The 16384-nt window shown below is 39.4% G+C and overlaps 3 protein-coding genes across 5 annotated transcripts in view; 1 reads left to right on the forward strand and 2 right to left on the reverse strand.

Annotated features, from left to right (window-relative positions):
- The window catches only part of srebf2 (sterol regulatory element binding transcription factor 2), a 597702-nt gene extending 589221 nt beyond the window's left edge, over positions 1–8481 (reverse strand). For 2 of the 3 annotated variants that reach the window (XM_049562044.1, XM_049562043.1), the window contains exon 1: positions 8116–8480. In XM_049562044.1, coding sequence (XP_049418001.1) covers positions 8116–8206 — 91 coding nt within the window. In that variant the 5' untranslated portion in view covers positions 8207–8480. Of the gene's footprint in view, positions 1–8115 lie in introns of all 3 variants that reach the window. The other variant, XM_049562045.1, reaches the window with a different exon arrangement.
- Positions 1–16384, forward strand: part of zgc:65811 (uncharacterized protein LOC393524 homolog) — a 635041-nt gene that overhangs the window by 487543 nt on the left and 131114 nt on the right. The gene's annotated exons all lie outside the window — the stretch shown is intronic.
- Positions 9438–15042, reverse strand: LOC125879903 (uncharacterized). Its single transcript, XM_049562061.1, has 2 exons — positions 14871–15042; positions 9438–12322 (listed from the first exon to the last, which is right to left on the reverse strand). The coding sequence occupies exon 2, from the start codon at positions 12274–12276 to the stop codon at positions 10270–10272; it is 2007 nt and encodes a 668-aa protein (XP_049418018.1). The 5' UTR covers positions 12277–12322; positions 14871–15042; the 3' UTR covers positions 9438–10269.

Genomic DNA, 16384 nt, shown 5'->3' on the forward strand with positions numbered 1-16384 from the left:
TCCACACAGAAGGGCCCAGCCAGGCTGGCAGATTCGAACCCAGAACCCTCTTGCTGTGAGGTGACAATGTTAACCACTACACCAAGTCACCCAGATTTAAAAAACATGGAGATATATATATCATGTATCACGTTACAGCCTAAAACGATTATTTCAATCCATATCTCCTTGCCCTAGTTAATACCTTAACAATTCTACAACTTAAAATGGTTAAATACTCATAAATATAATTAAAATAATAAAACAGTGAATTTACAGTATCACTCAGCAGGAGTGTTGTGTAGATAAAAGCAGAATGTGGTGACACCTGTAGATCAACATACTGCAACACAACCTAAATTCCATAAATGACTCTTGCTTGACTACCTTTAAGCTCAGGCTTCAGCTGCACACAGTATTACAGTACCAGGAGGTAATAACCTAAGTATTGCTTTCTGCAGTGACCTTGAGAGAGGACTGTTCAATAAAAACTTAACATAGGGTGGTAAGGTTGCCCACTATAGATGCGTGAATGTTGTTTACTGCTGGCAGATAAGACTAGTAAAGACCGAGAAATTCAAGGACTGGCCTTGAATTGGCACATGCACACACAGAAAGAAGCTACTGTTATGGTGATAAGGCTGTGAACAGATCGTACTGAAAGCACAAGGCCTTCAAACAGATAGCCTTTAGATGGTGTGTAGTAATGTTACTGATGGCCCCGAAAGACAACGGCAGTGTGGTAAAAAAGCACTTAGATAAAGAGTACGGCAGCGCTGAGTGCCTGATGGATGGATGAATGGCACGGTAATGATGATGAATGTGCACTGTGCTTCTCTTGTTAAACACCTGAGGTCACTCAATAAATGGTTCCTTACATACAGAAGAGACACAAAACTGATGTTCCTTATCAACGACGTCGCCTCAATGTCAAAGTCATGCTGCACTGGGTGTTAGGGTTTGGCAGTACAATTACAGGGCTCCAGACTGACTTTCCCACTGGCAGAATTGGTGCTACCAACTTTCTCAGTTAGGCGCACCAGCACATGATTTGGTCGCACCCAAGTTTTTGCAATTACTCATCTTACTGCTGAAAAGCATTTGGGAGGGGCTGCGTCGGTCCCTGCAGGTTTTGTTTACTACTCTTGTTGCGCAACTTCAAAGTTTCAAGCTTAAACTGTTTTGACAAGTTTAGAGTTGCTTGCAACAAACGCACCACATTGCATACACAACACACACAGTACGGCTTTTTCCTCGCACCGCAACCATTGGTACCATTTTTTCATTCCCAATACTGATGCCAGTTTCTGAACTTGTGTATCACCCGACCAAGTACTCGATCGGAGCACCAATCAAACACGATTGCCATTTAAAAAAAAAAAAAAAACATTAACAGCTGAATACTACTTACCCTGTATGGATTAAAAATAATTGGTATTGTTATATAGCACAGCTCAGATTAAACTCTTTGTAAATTATGAACAAATACCTCCAGAGAAGTGATGGCATTTAACTTTTTATCCAGAGTGAAAGCACTTAAATATATAAAAACTGAGGAAATAAAGGACAGTTTAAATGAACTTAAAACTCAAGTAAAATCAGGAAAGGCTCTCCGATAAAAGTATGTTTTAAGAAGAGACTTAAAAGCGATCACTGACTCGGCTGACCTGATTTCCTCGGGCAGATTGTTCCAGAGCTTGGGGGCCCTGACAGCAAACGCTCTCGCCGTTTTATCTGGGTGTGAAACCTCTTTAAAGTTTATTAATCAATTATGTGGCACTGGATTGGTGCATAGACTTGTGTACTTGTTGATACCCGATCCAGCATTTTAGGCACTATACTGATATCGGTATTGGAGCAACTCTAGTGCTGTGTTAGCCACTGTGATTGAAAGAAGCACTTCTTCTTCTTCACTGGCTCTGTTGGTCTCTCCTTGCCTTCACTTTGATCGTCAGTGCTGCCTGAACCTCTTGTTGTCTCTCATTCCCCATCATCCTGCTCTCTCTCCTTATTTTACTTTTAAAAATAATCAGCTATACAACATTTCACTCTGGGAGTTCAGCACCAGATAAATGGATAGCTTTGTAAAGTTCTACGCTGCTATATACACACGCAACATGCACTGTGTGTAAGGCATCAAGTGCTGGTGAGGGGACCAAGGATAATGAACATCATGCACTTGCACACAGATGCAACCATTTTGGTCGCAGTCTAGAGGACAGAATAATATCATAAATGATATGCAACAAGGCTGGGAAGAAGAAGACTGATAGCAATTAACAATGGATGTGAACAAAGCTGGATTTAAAACACGTAGAAAACAGGGCTGCACGATATGCAAAAACAATTGTATTGTAATTATTTTGATAGATATTGTGAAATGAGTCACAATTTTAGTGGGAATGGTAATTTTTGCTGAATTTTCACTGGAAAAAAAGGTAATGATGTGATTTTTGCTGGGGTGAACTAAAGAAACATGTTCCCTTATGACTTGAAAGTGATTTGTAGATTGGGTCATCTTTGTAGCGCAAAATGCTTCTTTTATCATGGCAAGTTGTGATAGATTTTACATTTATCAAACATCGCAGCGTCTGCGATTTGAAATACACAAAATGCATTTTGGTGATTTACACTGAATGTAAATATAACTTTTGTTAGTTTACAAGAAAATTAATATTTAGTCTATTGGTTTTTTGCACCAATGTGATGCTTAATTTTCATGGTACAGAGTGTATAGTTTTTAAATTTGATTTAAAAAGAAACAACATAATGAAATACATCATTCTCACAATGTACAACCATATATACTATGAAAGAAGATTTATGTCTTTCCAGAATCACCCATTCATGTTAACATATTTGTCTTGACAGCTATGAGAAGGAAGCAATTTGCCAGAAGAACACAAGCCTGTGGTCAATTACTTTGAAAAACACCACGTCTTTCATGGTTCCAAATGGACTTTGGAACTTCAAGACTTTTGACAACTGCTTTACAGGGGCCATGTGGTGGAGGCTGCTCTCTCTGATCTATATCACTGATAATGCATACAGCTTCAGCCATCAGGGTCAATGAAGTGTCAATAAACAGAGGCTGAGACCTTGAACTTAGCCTTACTGTACAGCAGAGAGAGACAAGACGACCCAGCAGACCTCAGACCACATCCATCGACTGAGCACATCCCAACAGATGAGAGCGTTCATAATAAAATGAGAGTCAGAGACAATGAGTATATCACAGCCAATAGATCTTAACAGCCCTGTCTATTACCAATGACATTACAGTGCAAGTAAACATTAAGTCTGTCCTTCTTTACATGTCGATATTAAGTCCAGTGATTACTGTGGCATCATAACGACTGATTGCATCTGTCATTTGAGCCATTAGTGTTGCGGAGTGTCACTCTGCAGTATTTTAACAACGTGTCTACACAGTATAAATCCTGGTGCAGTGACACATGCTTTCAAAAAGCTGAGACTGAAAAAATAATTGTCTCCTCTCTTATCTCTTTGTCTCATTGTGAAATGGAATTATAACACAAAGAGCTAAGATACAGGAATAGATGAATGACACTGGAAAGTTGAGACAATAGAGAAATAAAACTCAAACCATTACAACACCAAGGTTTCTCATTATTGTCAGCCACAGCAGCAAACTTCCTGTCAACTCTGACTGTCCATCATCACTTGTTGCATTTCAATAGAGTGTATAAAACAGTACAGGTGTTGCATAGCATTCGTTTTCTGTTGCCATACAGTTGCATGACTATAAAAAGGGATTTGATTGAGGCTCACAAAATACCAACTGGCAAAGCAAAGACAGTAATGACTGTGTATGTGAGTTCTGCTGACACAGAGAAGTTAGCAGTTCTAGAGGGTTATAAACAGTGACAGTACGTCCTCCTGAACATATCCGTTATTCAATATCAGGGTGCCTACAGGTATCAGACACTTACATTTAATGCTTTTGCAGACTAGAGCTGCGACAATATTTTGGTAGGTTGTGAAATATTAAATTAATCGCCAACTAATTCGGTAATCATGGTTGGCCATGAACATTTTTGTCAATCTGCCACTGTGGTTGGTGGATTTCAAAATCGACCAGCCACCTAATAGATAACCATTGTTTTATGGCTGGTTAGCGATGCTTATCTTGCAGCCACTTGCATACTGTACCAGCATTTGGCTGGTGGCTGGTGCTTCTTAAATGTGAAATTTTTTTGTAGACAAAAAAAGACATTTGAGATGTCATCTTGGGCTTTGGAAAACAAGGATAGAATTATTATTATTCACCATTTTCTGACATTTTATAGACCAAATAATGAGTTGATTAATCGTAATAATAATTGACAGATTCATCATTATTGAAAACAACTGGCAGTTCCAGCTTTTAAACCAAATTTAAGACTGATTTTTGGACAAATTATCTTATTCAAGCATTGCAAGTGAGTATAAAGGTAAGTTGTACATTTGTAATCAGAGGTAGGTTTTATGTAGGAATAAGGTTATCAGAGTGAGTTAGATTAATCTACATTTTGCCAACAGGTAAGTGCAAATATGTAAAACAACAGTATTAGGTTCAATGGTAGGTTAAAAGATCTGTAACCATCGACTGTAAAAATAATGCACATAGCTACCATGACGTCACCATTGGTTTGTGGACTGACATCTTAAAGCCTCGAGTATGGCATTTTGGCTGTCACCATCTTGGTTTTTTGGAGCTAGAAGTGTCCATATTTGAGCGAGAGGCTTGCACTGTGTTGGAGTGAGGGATGGATCTGATTAAGAAGCCGAGAACCTGTCACTTAAAGTGGCTCACACTTCAATATGCGTAACTGTAAGCCTGAATAACATGAAAACACATAATTTATATGTGTTTGTTGGTTGTCATTTAAGGGGGAAATCAGCTATAGAGACCAAAATCGTTTTTTTTGTACCACGCTGTAAATTATAGACTGTTTAACGTGGGGGTCTATGGAAATTGACTGGGTCCTGGAGAGAGCTTCAAGTGGTCATTCAAAGAACTGCAGTTCTCTGCCCTATTGCATTGGCTTCATTCTTTAGCCCAAGAGGTTGTCACTTATTTGCAGCATCAGACATGTGGACTTTCATGCAGAAGAGCTTGACCCATTTTAACAAAATACATTAAAAGATGAGTAAATTAAATTAAATCAAATGTTTGTGGCAATTGGGACCTCACAAATTCAAATTTAAGACTGTTTAATGACTTCTACAGCCCCATCCTAATATTTACAAAATTGAATTTAAGAAATTTCAAGACTTTTTAAGGACCGGCAGGCACCCTGATGATGGTAAAACTAGAGTAGTAAAGATTGAAGCTAAAAAGCATGCAGAATCATCCTTCAATCAACAGCCTTAATTGAGTGTAGGACACGTTTCCAGTCACACAAACATTACTTGCCTGAGCCTTTCTACTCAGGAGCTTTTACCAACCAGTCCATCACATGTCACATACATGCACACATTACGCAGGCTAACACACCAGAGCGTGCACTTTTGCACCTCCACAGGGGGCAGACTGATGATGACAGACAGGACAAAGCAGCTCTGAGCCCCCAGAGCTTCAGACAAGCTGACACAAAGGGTAAATCCATCAAAGGAGGACAGTTTCCTAGGCTGCTAGGCGCAAAGAAAATAGGTTACATAACCAGGGTTGCTAAGAGAATAATTGGGAGAGGAAGAATGTTCTAGATGAATATAGGGTCAATTGCCTGAGCCCTTACAGGGGCCTCTAGGACCTCTCACTCTATGAAACGCACATGGCTCCACTGAAGAACAAAGTTAATAAGTTTCGAGAGCTACAATAAACCAGCTGCCGCACAGAGAGCGATGAGACCTATCACTGCGTAGCTTGAGATTTGAAAGATGCTGTGATGATTTTAAATAGATGGATCAAAGCAAAAAAATTCTCTCGCACATCATTAGGGAGACGGTGTCTACAATTTCTGCAACACGGGTCAATTTTCCTGCAGCTCTGGCTGGTGGGAAAATTTAATTTATCGATTAGCCGCAGGCCAAACAGAGACTGAGTGAAGAAAAAAACCTCAAGTGTGGGCTGTCTTTGTTGCAGCTTGCCTGTGAATTCATCAGTCAACTCTCAGTTGTCATACCTCGCTCACAATCTGTACATTCCTGTCTTTTCACACAATGATTAAGAGGGATTACATAACTGCGGCTGTGGGGGGTGTTTTGTCTGCTCACTCTGCCCAAGGGCCCCCTTTGAAAAGAGAATTAACACCAGGCACCAAAGGCAGGTAGAGATTCTGAAATGTTTCATGAGTTTCTGTGCAGAGTTTGTCATTATATTTCTGCTCACATCATCTTGTTAAGTAGTGTTATAAACCAGAGGTGTAGATGTAAGTCACATGATTTGGTCTCAAGCCACAAATGTAATGACTTTAGACTTGACAAGATCAAAAAAGACGTGCAACTGGACTTGAACTTTAACACAAATCACTCGTGACTTCAGTTGGACTTGAGTCTTTTGACATGAAAACACTTGATACCTTCACACAAGCCAAGAGATTAAGTATGTTATCTAAAAAGTGTGCCATGAATTAATTCATTTTCTTTTGTTTCCTGAATGAACTAATTTTAACACAATTCATTCACAGCAAGTCAACTATTAACTTTCCAGATCCACTTTGTTTGAACCAATCCAACAGCATCCAATTAAGTTGCAGGAGAGAACTAAGAGCAACTAACTTGACGTTACTAAGCAGCAAGAAAAAAACGACACCGATGTCATTTCATTTGCATACAAATATTAACCAACAAAAAACAATTTGCAGCATGCAAAATTTGCGGGTTAAAAATTACAAACGAAGTTACAACAACATCCAACAAACTTCTTTTAACAAATTAATACAAATGAAAAAAAAAACCATCCCTGATTTTAGTACGCTTTGTTAAAATGGCATTACATTTGATGAAGAGTGCATTATTGCTTGTTTAGGACACGAAACTCAAAGGTTAGGACTTCAAACTTGACTTGAATCTTGTTGTTCTTTACCAGAGACTTGAGGATTATTAATAACTTGTAAAACAATGACTCATTACCCCATTGTCCACCATGAGCAGCAGACAAAAAGATCTGTTTCTACCCATAGAAATCGATTAATTTCATTTCTATACCTCTATCTAAAACCCAGCTCATTTCACACTGTCTGGCCCCACACACACACACACACACACCAGTCCATCAGTCCAGTCTGGTGACTTGGCATTCAGTAAAATTCCACCCTAGTAGAAATCTGGTGACTCTGCGCTGGCCGGCATTTCACCAAAAGCCCTGTCCTTTCAATGCGTGCCAAAGGGTGAAACTTGTTTTGATAGAGACAGAGAGATTGGATCAGGGATGCTGTTTGTTCAGCCAGGACAGGATGTCTACAGACATGTGGTCCAACAAACTCAGTGTAATAAATCTGCAGAATAAGCTCAGAAAAGATGCAGAAGAGAGGTTTGAAAATCTTTAAAAAAAAATAAAAAATAAAAAAAAAATAGGGGAAAGACAAGGCTTAAATCCTGACATGCAATTCATGGAGTCTAAATAATTGAAGATCTAAATGGCTCATCTTATGACCCTCAACACACAGTAAAGAAAAAAAACACAGTCAAGCTTGATGAGCAAGTTTACTGCCCACATGCACAGCCTGAGATGAATGACACCTCTGATAACTGATACCCACCTCTGCTTCATGGAAAATAACACTCTGCCTACAACTTCACGTAGTTATGAAGCGATGTCACATAGCATGGCAGCTTCAATAAATCAGAATTAGCAAAAGAGATGTGTGTATTTGCACTGTGATTATTGCGTGGAATAAATCTGACTCAAGTAAAATAACAGATACATTATTCTGAATTTAGCTGAAATAATAGGGACTCTCAGGGATAATAATTCTTAACTTTCCTTTTAATGTCAGCTGTACTGTGAATAATTTGAATGGCTAACTTTGTAGCTTCGCACCGTCATAAATAAACAGACCTCCTCAGGTCTTTCCGCTCAGGAGGATGAGCATCTCTCAGAGCTGTCAAACTGAGCGGAAACAAGCTAACGCTAACTTACAAACAACACTTAACGTTAAGCTAACTGTTAGCATTAGCACAACGACTCACCGTCGATGTCTCCCAGGGTGAATTCGTCTCCTAATTCCGCTAAAGTCGGGTCCATGTTCTCCATGGTGGAGATGTACTCTCCGCTGTCCATCCTGTCTGTTAGCACCTCGCCTCCCCTGCTGTCACCGGAGGGTCGCAGGGGGAGGAAAGAAACACGACCCGTGGGCTATTCTGCGGCGTTCAGCGACGCCTTCGACACTGTTATCTAACCGAGAAGATTATTCTTTTTCCGGGACGACGGTGAGACAACACTGGAGCCTCCGGAGAGGCGGACTTCTCTGTCGATAAACAGGTTAACACCGATATATGCTTAAGTCGCCGCCATCTTGTTTTACGCTCATTACGTCATTCACAAACAGACTCCGGAGCGCAAAGCAGGCTCTGATTGGCCGAGGCCCAGCTGTTGTTGTCATGAGACCAGTCATCATCGACCAATGACAGGCGCGTATTCGCCGTGGTCTGATAGTACGTCAACCATCAGAAGCTTCTGTGTCATTTGAATAAACCGCGCCCCCTAGCTTCATGAAAAGAAGTGGACAAATTCAGCACCTCAGAAATACACAATGAGGAGATTAAATTAGTGAAACTCAGTAAATAGTGCGGACATGTTGATTCAAATAATACTTAAATAACTACTGAATCGTTTATTAATTTCTTTCACAGCATTGTAGTGTGTATTCTTGTACTTATTTTATTTTTCATCCTTTTTTTATCTTGTTTTTATTCTCTATATTCTTAACTCTTATTCAAATACACTTTTAAATTGTACTTAAATGTCCTTTAATAGTATATTTCCTTTGCACTTTTTCTGGATACGTTTAATGTTTTATGTAAAGTGCAGTGAATTGCCCTGTTGCTGAAATGTGATATAGAAATAAACTTGCCCTGCTATTACGCAATGCCCTTGACACTAACATAAGTTTGTTTCAGTGTTTTGTGTGAAATAAAAATGTAATAAATAAATTACACTTGCTGTCAATTCAAAGATTTAATTAGTTTCACCGCTTTCATGTGTACAAATAATACACTTCAAAGTTATCAGGTCTTTTATGCAAACGCAGCAACAGTGCAATATTAGCTGAATTAGCTGAATATGCTTACGGTTTAATAAACACAGATAAAAATAAAAGAAATGCAGCATAAGGTATAATTGATTTGAAAGTCTCAAAAACAAAATATACTCAAGCACAAGCCACTCCAACTTCAGACTTTATGTTCTTGTGGTAATAATCTAATAAAATGAAGTGACACAGTTGAGGTACTTGCAGAAAACATGTCTAACAACAACAGAGGACAGGAAATGAGGCCAGAGTATTCAGTCATGGGAGAATGCTTCGGTTTTGTTTATTTCACTGCAACAAAGATAACACACTAAAGAATTGTTGTTACATTTCCAGAAGTTGGAAACAAGTGCTGGTGGTTGCTAAATACAGTGTTAATACATGACTGCAACTGTCTGGTTCGCATATGACAGGATGTGACACACTGCAATAAAACCACCCACTGTCATCTGTAAGTGCAAACAGTTTAGGATTTAAATGAGAACTTAATTTCTTTTCATTTTCAACACCTACTAGTGTAATAAGATAAATTACTTTATCAGATTAATCTCACCAAGCAAACCCTGTAATAAAATGCTTAAGAAAATATCTTACTTTCTAAGTACAGTTCTGCGATTCTTTTGTAAAAATACCAAAAGGAAAAAGTCAAATTTTAAACCCTTGTGAAATTCATTCATTCAGCTGAGCTCTCACAGCTGAACTGTGTGACCGACATTTCTGACAGCATCTGACAGCCCGGTTTCCTGAAGCAAATATCTCTTTTTATTTACTCTTTTTTTTTTTAAATGTGTATGAAGACATCAGGTCTGCTTCACAACCAACCAGTCGGGAGATGAGTTACAACCTTATAAAAAATTGAGAGAGATAAAAACGTGTTTGTCTTTATTAGCCATCCCCCACAGCACTGCAAATGTCACTGAACTCATTCACCAGACTCAAACAGTTACAACCAATATTTGCAATTACAATTTCTGCACTCTTATCTGTTATAACTTGTGATTGTATCTTTGAGATGTTTGCATTTCTGTGGCAAAGCAATATCTCTCACTGAAAGAAGCTAATGTGGAGTGAAGGAAAAAATCTTGGTCTATTTTTATTTATTCCAGTAGACCTCATATGACTTCTTCTCTGTGTAACTGGCTTCTGTTGTCCCTGTGCCACATCTGACTTTTTCCTTTACTATCTTCACAACAAGACCTCCAGCTAGGACAATGCCTGCTGCAGCCTTTCCTATCTCAGCCACTGCAGTCAGGATGCGTGTCGTTGCTGTCACAGTGCCCCAGGGGTCTGACACAACCCTGCTGGCCACTGACGCCCCACTGGGCCCTGTTAAGCCACATACAGCACCAGAGGACCCTGCAGCCACTGGGACATTCGCAACCACCTCCTGAGCCAAGGCGGCTCCGGTTGCAGCACACTGAGGCGCCCCAGCACCTGCAGCCACACTCCCTACAGTGGCCACTGCGTGCTGCCCTGCTGCTGAGGCTAAACTACTCTGAGCCACAGTAGCATTGGCTACACCTGCTGCCCCTACTGATGCAGCTCCACAGACGGCTCCTGTGCTGAAAGCCGCTCCCTCCAGAGCTGCACCTAAAGCAGCTCCAGCTCCCATGGCGCCTCCCACACCTGCTGCCACTCCCACAGCAGAGGCGCCTATGGCACTAACCTGCCCCAGAGCATCCAGAGCACCCTCCTTAGGACTGGAAGCTTCAGCACCAGCGATGGCTCCAACAGAGCCACCCAGTACTCCACCTGTTGCTGCCCCCAGAGCAACTGCGGTTTTACCTGTGGCTGCTGCCACTATGGCCCCCACAGCCTTCCCAACACCTGTGCCTCCCGCTACAGACATCCCAGCTAACTGACCTGCTGCAAAACCAACTGAGTTCCCCACAAAAGATGCCCCGGCTGCAGCTGCTAAAGGAGCAGCTGCCCCAAACACTGCCCCCACGGCCATGCCTGTGGCTCCAGCAGCCACCAGGATCTTAATTCTCTCCAGCACCTGAGCAGAGAGTGCAGCCTCCCTCCTTGTGCGAATAAAGGATGAATGGAGAGACTGTCGCCTGCTCAAGGCCCTGCTGCCGTCTCTGCGCCTGCCTCTGAAGTGGTCCCTACACTGATCAACTCTGTCTCTCAGGAAGCTGAAGGCGTTCCCTCTGCTTTCCTCTGTCCACCTCTCCATCCTAAAATCCTCATCATTTCCTCTCTCCAACTCCCTCCTCCTGACCCCCTGTGATCCACCATTGGTGCTTTCTGCTCCATTAGACTCCAAGTCACACTTCCTTCGCTTTGCAAGTTTAGCCTGTTCTCCCATGCCGCTACTGTTATTGTTCCCCCCCTGTTCTTCCCCCTCTGCTTCCCCTCGCTCCCTCAACATCCTTTTCTGCTCCTCCCTGATGGCAGCCTCTGCTTCTAAATACATGGCATTAGTATAAAACCCATGTTTAGTTTGCTTTGCCATCTTTTCCACCTTCATTAGGAGCTCTTTAACCTGCACTGAGTTACTGGGGTCCTTGTTGTTGAGTACATGGTACCTGCCCCCACACCTGTCAATCAGTGCCTTAAGCCCAGCAGGTGCAGTCTCTCTCAGGTAATCTTCAAACCCCATGCCCTCTAGCTCATCACCCCTGGTAAAAAGAACCACTGTGTGGTGACGGATTGCATCCTCTCCGAATATCTTGGCCAACTCGCAGGCAGCCTGGTTCTCATGAGCTGTGTATCGTCCTATCGGCACCACCAGGAGGAAAGCGTGTGGCCCAGGGGCAGAGAGAGACACACATTTAGCTATCTCTGAATGAATCTGCTCCTCGCTGAGGTGAGTGTCCCCAAACCCTGGCATGTCAACCACTGTGATTCTCCTCATCCTCCTCTGTGTGACAGTTTGGCCCTCCTTCTTAGCATCCTCTTCCTGTGCGAGCTCAGTGCTCCCAAGCTGGCAAATCTGGGTGACAGAGCTAGCGCTGATCTGTGACAGGAACTGCCTCCGGCCCAGGATGGTGTTTCCAGACGCGCTCTTGCCAGATCCAGTCTTTCCAATGAGGACCAGCCTGAGTTCTTCATTCCATCTGGGTTCAGAGTCGTCTTCATCTTTCTCGCCCCCCATTTCAACCGGCTCTTTTTGTCCTCTTCCTAATCCCCTGGTGGAAAAACTGTACAACATAAAGTGTCTGTAAATTACTGGGACTTTTGATGTTTCATTTTGATAGGTTCACAAAAATAATACAGACTGGCTAATATACACCATTTATTTAATTAATTTACATGCAGTGTTGGAACGTAACCAACTACCTTTACTAAACTGGGTTCCTACATCTTAAGGCAAGTTAGACTGAAGAATTTTTAAGACTTCTTTTATGCCACTCTGAATGTAATTTTAGACCAATTTCACAATAACAAAAACTGACAGAACAAAAACATGAGCTGAGTCCTTAGGGTTAGGGACAATTTTGCCCATATTGCCAATAATTTTGAGATTTCACGATGTAACATTAGAGAAAAAAAGGTTCATAAAATCCTACTCCCAATGTCTTTGCATTTTTTGAGACTCCTGAAAGAATGATTGAAGACATTTTAATACCAAGTAAAGGGGAACACCACCTAAATTAAGAATTCTAATATGTTATTCCCATGGCCAAGGAAAGCTTAATTAATATTTGTGAGCATGAGCTGCTCTCTCTCAAAGCCAGAAACAACAGAAGGAAGTCTCAAACTTGTGATGTCATCAAGTATAAAGTCTGGAGCTTCTCCGTAGACAACAGATGGGAGCCGAATTTTATGGACAAACAGAATGTTTGTTTTCTTTTTTATACCCAAATGACCTTTATTCTACTGCAGTGTTCTCAGTTGTGAAACAGAAAGCGTACCCATATACTCTGGACATTCCTCTGGGTGCTCTCAGTTCCATCTATTACATCTTTCACCATTCATTATCTATGCAGCCGCTCCAGACTTTTTACCCTATGACATAACAAATTTGAGTTTAGCACGCTAGTTTCTGTTTTTTGGATGTAGTTGCTTGTGTTTACTAATATATTTGGGCTGTCTTAGACCATAGGAAAATTACCAGCCCGTACGGGTGTAGTTCCCCTTTAAAAACAAAACTGAAGTACGTAAACTGTACTTTTGTTTTTCCATTTTATGCAACTTTTAACTGCTAGTCCCCTGCTTAGAGGCAAATATTGTACTTTATACCCCACTAAATATATTTGACAGCTTTAATTACATTGCAGATTGAGATTGCTAATACAAAATGTAATGAACTAATAAATTATGATATATGGATTAAGCTACCCAGCAGTAAAGTAGCTCCACTGTTGCCAGCTACAACAGTATTATTACACTGTATTATCATACTTTTACTTGAGTAAAATATCTTAACACTTCTTCCACCACTGGTTACATGTCACAAGCCCAGGACAGTCACAGCTGCATAGGTGACATTTTCAGACCAATTAAGGCCTTATTTTTAGTGAATTTTTAATGAATTCAGCGTCAACTTTTTAAGGGTCAGTGGAAACTACTTACTTCTTCTTTTCATTTCCTTTTTATGCTACTTTTAACTTCTGCTTCACTACATTCTGAAGGCCAATATTGTACTATTTGCTCTGCTGCATTTATTTGATAGCATTTATTACTACATACTCTCAAGATTTAGATTAGGCCTATTAATAAAAAATATAATCAACTAATTAAATTAGCACTACAATTATGATATAAAGTTATAATTATGGATTAAGCTACCCAGCAGTAAAGACAAAATGTAGCTCCATTGTTGCCAGCCACAACATTAAAGTGATGTACACATTAATGCATTATAATTATAATGCAGTAACATAATATCTATGAATCTGTAAGGAGACATTCTGCACAAAATGTACTTTTACTTTCATTATTGTAGGTAAATTTTGATGCTAATACTTTTGTACAATTACACAAGTATGATTGTGAATGCAGGACTTTCACTATTAAGGCAGTATTTCTGGATTGTAGTATATTAGTGCCTATTAGTATAATTAATTTGCCTATGCCTATTAGTATACAATATAATAAACCAATAAAATCATGATATAAGGTTATGATTATGGATTAAGCTACCCAGCAGAACTTATTAAGATTAGCTCCACTGTTATCAGCTGCAGCTTTAAAACTGGTAGCATATTATGATGCTGTGACTTCAGCACGACTTTGAATGCAGGACATTTACTTGTAACAGATTACTTTTGCAATGTAGGATTGCCTTTTTTACTTAAGTAAACTTAAATATAGTAGTATAAGAATACTTCTTCCACCACTGGTGACATGTCACAAGCCCAGAAAAGTCAGTGTGTGTCAGGAAGTTTCTGGACAGTCAAAACATCTCAACTGAATAGTTGTGCTAATGTTATGAAGGTTAGCCAACGTTACATAATGTACAAGTGAGCTAACATAGCTACCGTTACCCACTGGCATTGCTATTAATAGCTCAGATACTACCAAACGATAACTACATTGCAACTAAACTCAAACATCAACGCAGAGATCACGTTTTAATCTCAAATGTCACGCTGTAACCGCTGCTATCTGTTAGCATGACGACGCTAGCTAATTTTAACCTGCATTGACAGCTAACAGCTAATTCAACATTAGCAAGCTAACGTTAGCAGGTTGCTGATTTATGACGGATATAGCAACAATCATGACATGAGGAGATTATCTCACCAGACTTCGTGTTATTTGACACCTCTCGGTCAAAGATGTCGAGTCTTCTGTGCATTCAAGCTCCCGTTATCTTGAAGCTACAGTTACATGTTGTGTTCAGCTCAGTTCAACCAAAACAAAAACACTGGACTTTTAGTTGTAGAAAGTCAGTTTGGTGACGGCCTGCCCTCTGTTGGCTGATCTCTACAACTGGCTCTGACTGACACACAGACAGACACTGGGAATAAATTAATAAATAAAAGATGGATAGATAGTTAGATATAGATACAGATAAAGATAAACTTGTCTCATGTTGTTACATAGACTGGTGTCAAAAAAAAAAAAAATATATATATATATATATATATATATATATATATATATATATATATATATATTTATGTGTGTGTGTGTGTGTGTGTGTGTGTGTGTGTGTGTGTGTGTATAATTTTTTTGGACAGCAGTTTATAAAACAACAACATATATATATACATATATTGGACAACAGTATATATTCATACATGACACTATATATATATATATAGAGAGAGAGAGAGAGAGAGAGAGAGAGACAGACAGACAGAGATACTTATGTTGTTATATAAAATGTTGAAAAAATATATATATATCTTTTTCAACAGCAGTTTATATAACGTGTGTGTGTGTGTATATATATCGATCAATAGATCAGTAGATATAGATATATTTGTGTTATCTTGTCATATAAACTGTCAAAAAATCTATATATACATTTTTTCGACAGCAGATTATATAACGTAACACAAGTGTGTGTGTGTGTGTATATATAGATAGATCTATAGATACAGATATAGATATACTTATGTTATAGAAACTGCTGCCGAAAAAATATAAATTAAAATTATAATATATGTTATCATGCAACTATATATTATATATATATATATTATATATATTATTAAATTAAATATAATTAAATATTTTATATATATATATATATATATATATATATATATTTTAATTTTCCGACAGCATTTTATATAACATAACACAAGTTTGTGTATGTACGTATATACCGGTATATACACATAGATAGATATATAGATATAAATACAGATATTGATATACTTGTGTTATGTTGGAATATAAACTGTCGAAAATAAATTGTGATTTTTTTTCAGCAGCAGTTTATATAACATAACACAAGTCTTGATAAAGCAGAAGAATTTCCTCTGCTGTTTAGAATTTTTTTTTTTTTAAACTTAAGAACTTTGTACATCTTGATAAAGATAAAGTGACATATAAGCACCATGACTGTCAGGGGGAGACTTGAGAGAGAGGGAAAGAAAATAGCAGTCAATTAGATTTGCTAAAATAAACATCATCAGGTCTTCTTTATTTTACCTCCACAAAATCAGGCTGTAAGCATCTTAAGCATTTCACCCACTTAGCCAAGGATTTAAACACATTTTTCTGAAGATGAAGAGAAAAGGTGCAAAAGTATCTATCCACTCCTCTGTTGCGGGGGTTCAGGAAGCAGCCAGCGCCTTGTGAGG

Source organism: Epinephelus fuscoguttatus, linkage group LG19 (assembly GCF_011397635.1).
Source record: "Epinephelus fuscoguttatus linkage group LG19, E.fuscoguttatus.final_Chr_v1".
NCBI lineage: Eukaryota > Metazoa > Chordata > Actinopteri > Perciformes > Serranidae > Epinephelus > Epinephelus fuscoguttatus.

Excerpts from the sequence above, each read along its gene's own strand:
- LOC125879903 (XM_049562061.1), bottom strand. The coding sequence starts at position 12,276 with ATGGGGGGCGAGAAAGATGAAGACGACTCTGAACCCAGATGGAATGAA.